Source organism: Culex pipiens, chromosome 3 (genome assembly GCF_016801865.2).
Source record: "Culex pipiens pallens isolate TS chromosome 3, TS_CPP_V2, whole genome shotgun sequence".
Lineage (NCBI taxonomy): Eukaryota > Metazoa > Arthropoda > Insecta > Diptera > Culicidae > Culex > Culex pipiens.
The window spans coordinates 130577533-130586377 of NC_068939.1; the positions used below are offsets into that span (position 1 = coordinate 130577533).

An 8845-nucleotide genomic window follows, 5' to 3' on the forward strand; every position below is an offset into this window, starting at 1 on the left:
TCTAGGTAAAAAGAAGTATGCAGTAATTTTTCTAGTGTCTCTGACTATGCCTTTACGCATTTATTTACAATTTAAATGATAATGGTGCCATTTTATAGCAGAAAATGTGAAAACAAGCAAAATATTTAAAAAGTGGCTATAAAAACATGAAAAAAATAGATAGGCAAAATGTAATGATAGGAGGTGGTAGAATAGGCCAAATACTACCAAAAACAAACATCAACTAAACAAGATAAATGCAAATTAAAATACTAAAAATGAAACAAGAAAAACATAAAACAAGAGAAGTAATGTTTTCGTAGAACACAAGTTGATCATAATGACCTCCTGAACAAGGGAAAAATAAAAACTTCCGAAAAAAAAATTTGGGCAGTAGAGAGCTAACCCAGAAAGGTAATTTCTTTCATTTAGAACAAAAATTTTCATTTTATTGTTTCATGTTTTTTTTCTAGCTTTGCAGGGTTATTTTTTAAGAGTGTAAGAATGTTCTACAACGTTGTAGAGCAGACAATTCGTCGTCCTTGTCTGTCGCGGGTGACCATGAACGGCCATGATCAACAAGGACCAACTATTTCAAAACCTTTTTTTTATTGTAAAATATCGATAACTCGTGATAGTTATAAACAAACCCCTTATGTATCAGAAATTTTGTTTTTGTCTGCTCTACAACTTTGTAGAACATTGTTACACTCTTTAAAAAACCTGGAAAAGTAAGAAAAAAAAAGAAATTTTTAAAAAATTCAAAATTAAAATTTTTGCTTGAAATGAAAATATGACTCTTCTGGGTTAATGTAGTTATAAAAGACATTAAATTTTCCTTAAAATGACGTTTTCAAAAATTGAGTTGAGTAATGGAAAATGGCAGATTTTTTATTTTTTTTTGTGTTTTTTTCGATGAAAAATACGTTTTTTTCGGAATTTTGAGTAGGCCATCAAATCGGTCCCTTTGACACCAAATTTCTATCTCATCACCGTTTCAGGCTGCAAATTATTAAAAAAAACACCTCTTTTTTCGCTCTTTTTTCGCTTTCGTGGAAGGGGTCGTACCACACCTCCGTCACGAGATATCAAAAAACGGAAACAAAGCTTGCAAAAGACACTAAATTTAAATTTCTATAATTGTTGGCTGTTTTTACTTCTAATTGAATTGTTACATTTTTGAGGATTTTGATTAAAATTGATTTTTCAAAATGAGTAAGCAAAAATAATGTATTTTTTTAAAACAACTTTTCAGTGATAAAGTTTGCTGGAAAAAGTTTTAAAAATTAATCATATCGAATATAAAGGTTGCTGAGTCAAGAAATCAGACAGCATTTTTTTCATATACATGAAAAATTCTAAGAAATTCCCACGGGACTGTATGGGCGTAGCCTTGGAGCACAGTGTGGAAATTTACGTTCTCAGATATTTTTGGTTGTACCGGGCAGCAATCAAATTGTCTAAGAATATCGAATTGACCATTGTGGCACCCCCTACAGCGTGGTGCAGACCCGTAATACTAATGCTAATGCTATACATGAAAAATTCTAAGAAATTTGAAGAATGACGCATTAAAAACTATCAGATATTAATGTTTCTCCACTTTTTAAAATTTCGTGTCTTTAAAATCATTTTGGAATATTTTGTAAAATATTTGAATGAATTTGAATGAAATGTCTCGAAATCATTGCTGTATATAACATTTATTTTGGTACATCTTTTATTATTACAATCATGTCTGCCTTACGAATTGTGGAAAGGTTGTAATTTTTTTTTGAAAAATGAATCACTTAATTCCTAGATCTAGTTTGTATCAGCAATAAGCAAAAGCATCACAAATAATCTCTAATCCAGTCCACGTAGTTTGCAAGCCGCGTAAACACCCCTGGGTTGCCCTCCTCACAGTGCTCTCCATAGCTGTGAAACCCGACGAGGTACGGTACCGCCATGCCCCGTTGATCCGCACCGTACCAAACAAGCTGATCTCCAGCTTTAAGGCACGTACTCGTAGTCTCGATTGTCATCTCGTCCACGCACAGATGATCCGCGCTGAGTTTCCGCTTGTAGTCCCGCTGACAGTCCGCACTGTACATGGGCGCCATTCGGCGTGCGCGGCTTTGCGTTTCACCTTCTGCGATCAACACCAAGTTCAGTGGAGTGTGGGTGAGATTCGTCCAGATGCATGCGGGGAAAACCCGGGCGGATGGCATGATTGCTCGATTGAGCTTGAGGACGGCTACGTCGTCGAGGATTTCTGAAGGACGGTAGTTGGGATGGACGATTGTGTTTGCAAGCGGAGTTGAAGTCTTGTCAGCGAATGTGGCTTGGGCTGGGGTTCCAGGACCAGACGTAGCGCAACCAGCGGAAGTGATGACCAACTGCGTGCTGATGAGCGATGCTAGGCATCGTTTGGGGCTGTTGTTCCACGTTAAGGTGACGATGTATGGGAATTCTAGTAAATCTTTCGGGTTGTTTACAGCTTTGTGGTGTTGGCTAAAGTCCGTTGGGCACGTGTCTAGAATATTTCGCGGTTTTGGACCTTCTTGTGCGATGTAACGCTTTGGACAGCAGATCACACTCGCCGAGTTACAAAAGTTTACTCGTCGTTTAGCTTGGAAGTTGTTTTAGTACGAATAAATGAGACGCGGTTTAGGATTCACAACAACTCGACTTTATTCAGACACGTCCTTTCAGGTCCGTACTCGCGACAAGAATGAATGAATAGAAAGAGAGAGACAGGAAAGATGAATGACAGTTGGAGAAGGGAAGCGTCCACGAAAGGCGTGACGTGGGATGTTCATGAAAACCGTAACATAATATAACATCCTCCCTTTCCTGACAAAAGTAAAAAGTAAATATTTAAAGGTTTGATGGAAATAAATAAATAAAATCTTTTTCTCTCTCGAGGACTCCCGCTCGCTGTCTGCTCAACACTGACGAATTCGAGCATGGGGCGTTCAACTCCTGGGTTCCTTACGCGGCTACGCTGGGTGCCAGCATCTTGCTCGGCAACCAACACACGGCAGATTTTGAATCAGCTGCTGATGGTCCTCTCCGGTTTCTCCGCTTCGGCCACCACGACGAAAAGCACGGACTTGGTTGATCTCCAACACTGGCTCTTCCGACAGAGACGAAGATTCAGACACGGTGTCGCAAAACTGTACAAACTTCAGTATCTTGCACACTCTCGCTGATAGCAAGGGAATGTGCGATCCATTCACTACCTGGAGAAGAAGCTTGTATTTGCGGCCCTCGCGCCGACAGGGAACAACGATCGCACCGAGGACAGGAATCTCTGCTCCACTGAAGTTTTTGAGACGGCAGTCTGACGGTAGTAGCTTTGGTCTGGCACATCCGGTCATCGTTGTTACCCAAGTGTAACCCACGAGACTTGTGTTTGCACCAGTGTCCAAATTGCAGCGGGATGTTTGCCACTTACCGTCGACGTATAAATCCAGCTCCGCCGTCACATGGCCTCCAAGTTCTGGCGAGTTCTCGATCTTGCCGATCACTGCGCTTGCTTCACTGCCGCTGCTCGATTCGTTGCTGTCCGACTCCTCACTGTGATCTTCCAGAGAATCTCGAACCTTGTGCACGTTCAGCTTGCTCTTTGAACGTTTTCGCCGATCCGACTTGCACACTCTTTCAAAATGGTTCTTCCGGCCACAGTGGTTACACCTCTTACCAAAAGCAGGGCAGACTCCTTTTTCAAACTCGTGCCATTCGCCGCAAAACTTGCACTCCTTCTTCTTCCGAATCTTCTTGACCTCTTCACAAGTGCGGCCCACAACTTGGCCGTAGGTCACAACGAGTTCCTCTGCGCGGCACATGTCGACGGCCGCATCTTCCTTCAGGTCCTGCATGCCCAGCATCCTGGTCCGGAGATTTGGCCACTTGTTCGATGTGACGATCTTGAACCGCAGCATTTCTTTCTCGAGAGCTCCGAACTGGCATGACTTCGACAGAACCTTCAGCTTCATCAGGTAGTCGTCGATGCTTTCGTCCGGATCTTGCGAAAGGCCAAAGAAATTGATCCAGTCGACGAACTTGTTCCGTTTGCGCACTACCTTTTCTTTGATCGCTGCCAGAGCAAGTTCCGGATCATCCGTCTCTGCAACCGTAAGCTCAAAGTTGAAGTACTTTTGGCGCGCTGCACTTCCGATCACTGACAGAAGGATGCTCGTTTTCTGCTTCTTCATCGTGTCCGGCCAACCATCCATCCCAGCGGCGGATGCGTAGTTCTTCCAATTCTGTTTGAAAAACTCAAAGTTTGCCTCCATGTCTCCGGCCAGCTCCAGCGGAGGGGGAAGCGGCAAAGCGAGGCCCGCCGAACTTCCAGCGGCCGGCGTTGTTGACTGCTTCACGACCATTTTTTGCAACGACGCGATGAGCTCCGCCTGCGCCTTCTCCTGATGCTTCATAAACATCTTGAACTGCTCAGCGTCCATTTTTCTCGAATTTTCTTCTCCACTTCACTTCCGGGAAATCTCCAACAGTTCGAAGACGCGCACAAAGAAATATGGCCGCCGGACAGGATCGCACACGTTCGCAACAAAGAGCGCAACTTTTCCGATCACTTCCGCGTATGATTCTTTGGCCGCCCGACGTTGAATCTCCTCACAGGAACCTTCCGCGTTATACCGATGACGCCGGAAATCCACTAGTTGTCCGCGATAACTTCTGACACCATGTTTTAGTACGAATAAATGAGACGCGGTTTAGGATTCACAACAACTCGACTTTATTCAGACACGTCCTTTCAGGTCCGTACTCGCGACAAGAATGAATGAATAGAAAGAGAGAGACAGGAAAGATGAATGACAGTTGGAGAAGGGAAGCGTCCACGAAAGGCGTGACGTGGGATGTTCATGAAAACCGTAACATAATATAACAGAAGTCGTTCCAAACCTTGGGACACTTGAGATACTGAGTACAGACTCCTTCAATTTCGTCCTCAAAGTCATACGTGCACGGTTCGCCTTCGGCCCAGTCCGGATTGACGTACTGAACAGCGGCAGCTTCATCGCGAAAGTTTGGCAGCAAAGTGGTCTGCAGCCAGTTGATGTGCGGAGCAAGACGCGTTGATATCGTGGACTCTCCGAATCCGCAGTTGGATCCAAACTGGCTCAAAGCTAGCGCATAGTGGAAGTATCGATCGTTTCGTACGATCGAAAGCTGCACCGGAGCCCCCGGAAGTATTCGACACGACTCGGGAACCAAGAAGTTGGGATTTCGCGTGCAGAGAAGCTCTTCGGCAAGTCCGCGGTTAAGTTTGCGTCGGCTTTCCGATGTTAGGGAGCAGTTACTGACGGAGTTGACATTGTGTCGAGCGGTCAAGTTGGCATCCATGGGCCCTGAAAGTAAACGTTGATCAGATCTCGAGCTAGTCACATCAACGAGCTTCTTACAAAATGAGTCAAACTGTTCGTCCCGTACGAAGAAGTTGATATCCTGACGGCCACGGCCTAGTACGTCCACCTGACTGGGCGGAATCTCTGGCGAGGTCCAGATGCAAGCCGGTCGAACAATCGTGGAGAACTTGACGCGTTTACCCAGCTTCAAGACGGCAATGTTGTTGTACGGTGACCCCTCTACGTACTCCGGATGAATGATGGTCTCGGAAATTGGGTAGTTTTCCGTAGTCAGCAACCATCCGATGTAGACATGCGTGGCAGCCACTCTGGAATCGTTTGAATGGTGTGGATTAGCTGGTTGATGAACGGGACTCACTTAATTACCCAAAGTTAGAAGTGCATTCCGCTAGTACTAGAACAGTGTCATCCGAAATGAGGGTTCCGGTGCAGTTTTCACGACGGTACGGGTAGTTCTGCCAGTAAATTCCTACCTGTAATTACATAAATCAAAGTTATTTGAAGAATTTATTGATTACAGGGATGCAAGTTAAAATACCACATGGTTGAACTCATTGCTGGCATAACTGACGAGTGCTCTACTGACATCAAGCGTCTGTGAGTCATTTGTCTCTCCAACAACTACTTCAGTATCCTGATTGCGCAGGTAAGACCTAAGGAACGCACATCCGACAGGGTTCATTCGCCATTCTAGAACAAGAATCTCAAAATGTTATTTCCTACAAAGTGTTTCCCTCGAGCTAACCTCGAAAACTGGGCTCCTTCTCGTCTATCGTGTTCTCAATCCAGCTGTAGAAATACGACATCCTGGCATACACGGCAGGATTTGCCGCTTCACACGAAGAATCGAACGAAGCGATCCCAACCAGGAAGGGCGTCATTTTCCCGTTGTGAAGCAGCTTCTTGTGCAGGGGGGCTCCCAAACCTGCCTGAATTGGCGAAAAGCTTTAATCTGGTAGCTTTGAAGAGCTCAAGACCATATCATACCGGACACTCGTTCAAGGTGGCACGACTTGCGCAGAGCGTCTGATCCCTAGCTTGTTCGCCGACGCCGCTAGGTGGAGCTCGGTTGCACGCGGATGTTCCTCCTAATTGTCTTAGCGTAACTTTTGATGGAGTCAGATCATCGAGGTTTGCCCAGCCAACAGCTTCCATGGTGGGAAATGGGACGTTTTCATCTTTCCACAGACAAGCTGGAGCAGTTGTTGGTGAAAACCTTTCGAGGGACATTGTTTAGTTGAAAATTTGAAATGTCGACTGAACTTGTTCAACTCACGTGACATTTTGCTCCAGTCTCAGCAGTGCAACATCGTGATAAGCTGGGAATTCCCGGTTGAACGAGGGGTGCACAATTATTTCGGCTATCCCAACCTGCCCGGCATCACCCAGTCGCACCACATTGGGCCCAACTTCACTGGTACAGCGAGCAGAGGTCAGCACATAGTTCTCCCAAATCAGCGTTCCTGCGCAGATCCAGCTGACGCCATCGCGCTGGGTTTGGCCGATTGCGGCCAGATGAGCAAACTCGGTGGAAGCCCTCTTTGGTTCGCTGAATATCGGGCCACCCGCGTAGTCTCGCAGTCCGTACTTGTAGTACCGCAGGTGACAATCTACGAAGATTTGATAATAAAAGTGGGGTCAAAGTTTCGGTTCGAATCTTACCGTCCAGAGATTCTCGCTCGTTGGGCATCATTGCCGTAGCCAGGTCATCGTTGAACACCTGAATTGGGGACAGCTTGCTTTCACCTTAAGATAAATCATTACTTTAGCAAAATAAATCACCAAAAACTTCAAATTCTTACCAAGATCAACAGCACTAAAGATCAGCAACGCTGACGCTACAATCACCAAACAGCTCATCGTGACGACTGAGGGTTTCTCCCAACTCGATCGATGCACGGCAAGTTGTAATCTCTAAACTGAATGAATCTTGAACTAAATCGCACTGGCGATGTAAATACGATCCACATACCGGTTCAGAGGGGCGAGTTTAACTGTACTAGACGAGCGTCGTTGACCTTGGGGTTTTATAGAGGCAGTTAGTGCGATGAACCGGTAGTAAAACTTGTTTCAGCGTCACATTCTTAAGTGACCTGGTTAGGAAGAAACGCTAGTGAGAAAGTTCTATTTGTTTTTATTTTATTTTAATTTTTCTACATGTAGAAGTATCTGTTTCATAGATTTGATTGAATCTTGTGCAGAAAAATATTGTTCAGAGAAATTGAAAAATTCTGGAAATGCCTTTTCCGATCATGAGTTTGGACCAAATCTATAAAATTAAAATTAAAATTTTAAGAAAATGGACAATTTTGAAAAGAACAGATTTGGACATTTAATGCATTTGAGAAATACTCCTCAAAATTGTCCATTTTCATAAAATTTCATTTTTAAATACAGATTTGAAACTGGACAATTTTGAAGAGAATTTCTCAAATGCATTGAAGGTCCAAACCTGTAACCATTTGAACTAGCATGCAAGCATAATTTCTATTCATATCTTAAAAAAAAACCAGTTTGCTTCCAGATAATTATCAAAACTACCTCACACACACATTCACACTATCACACTCGTTGCAGCTGTCATTATCGTAAAAGAAAACACAATGCAGTTATCATTTCGCCAACATCTCCACCATTTTCCACTTGCTAGATATGGTCATTATTACGGTCAAATAGACCAAACAATGGTTCACAACAACCTTTGGACTCCCGATTGGCCTCAAACGGGGTTGAGAAAATAAAAATGCAAAAAGAAAACAAAAAGCATTCCGCAACAGAACTCGTAAAAGCAGAGAAAACTTTCGAATCCTGCAAGAGTAGCTTCGTACGGGATTGGGCAAATAGTTCTGTTCGGAAAAGGAAAAAGTTTCTCCTGCTGCCAGGAGGATGTCTCAGGATATGTGTTGTAACCCACTAGGAATGGGACACGAAACTTGCACCGGGCTAATAGCCACTACACCGGCGTAATGTGATTATTACCTCCGTCGGGGAATTACAAGCGTGTGAAACTGGATCCTCAACGAGTGAGCTTTTTTGTGAACTCTCAAAAAGGAGTTTGAAAGCAAGCAAAAAAAAAGGACCTCTGTTACAAGGGTTTCCAGAAGCGTTTATTACTTGCCAGTCTGCCAATTAATTACTCAAACTACTGGTCAAAAATGATTAATTACATTAATTACTTAATTACTTTTCACTACATTAAAAAACATTTAATTTAAATTTAAGTATTGATTTCTATGGTTCTAAACTAAATTATTTATCACCTAAACTCCCAAGCTCGAAAAAAAGGGGGAATTTGTATGGAAATTCCCCCTTTTTCTCGAGCATGGGAGTTTAGGTGTTTTAAATAGCTCATTCGATAGCTATTTAAAAAATTATGCTGTTTATTTTTTTTGTGCCAATCTGGATATTATGAATTTTGCGAACAATTTTTATTAAAAATAGCTATAGGCGATCAAACGTCAAAAATGCCCTCCACTAGAGGGCGCTGAAACTTT

General features: G+C 43.4%; 2 protein-coding genes across 2 annotated transcripts; both read right to left on the reverse strand.

The window, feature by feature from the left end:
* Positions 1–2654: 2654 nt before the first annotated feature.
* LOC128093348 (uncharacterized) lies at positions 2655–4563 on the reverse strand. The gene has a single exon (XM_052709830.1). The coding sequence runs from the start codon at positions 4425–4427 to the stop codon at positions 2961–2963; it is 1467 nt and encodes a 488-aa protein (XP_052565790.1). The 5' UTR covers positions 4428–4563; the 3' UTR covers positions 2655–2960.
* Positions 4564–4709: 146 nt separating this feature from the next.
* LOC120422608 (uncharacterized) lies at positions 4710–7315 on the reverse strand. Its single transcript, XM_039586098.2, has 9 exons — positions 7154–7315; positions 7014–7097; positions 6628–6961; positions 6339–6567; positions 6097–6280; positions 5890–6041; positions 5718–5824; positions 5388–5659; positions 4710–5333 (listed from the first exon to the last, which is right to left on the reverse strand). The coding sequence occupies exons 1-9, from the start codon at positions 7209–7211 to the stop codon at positions 4846–4848; spliced, it is 1908 nt and encodes a 635-aa protein (XP_039442032.2). The 5' UTR covers positions 7212–7315; the 3' UTR covers positions 4710–4845.
* Positions 7316–8845: the final 1530 nt, after the last annotated feature.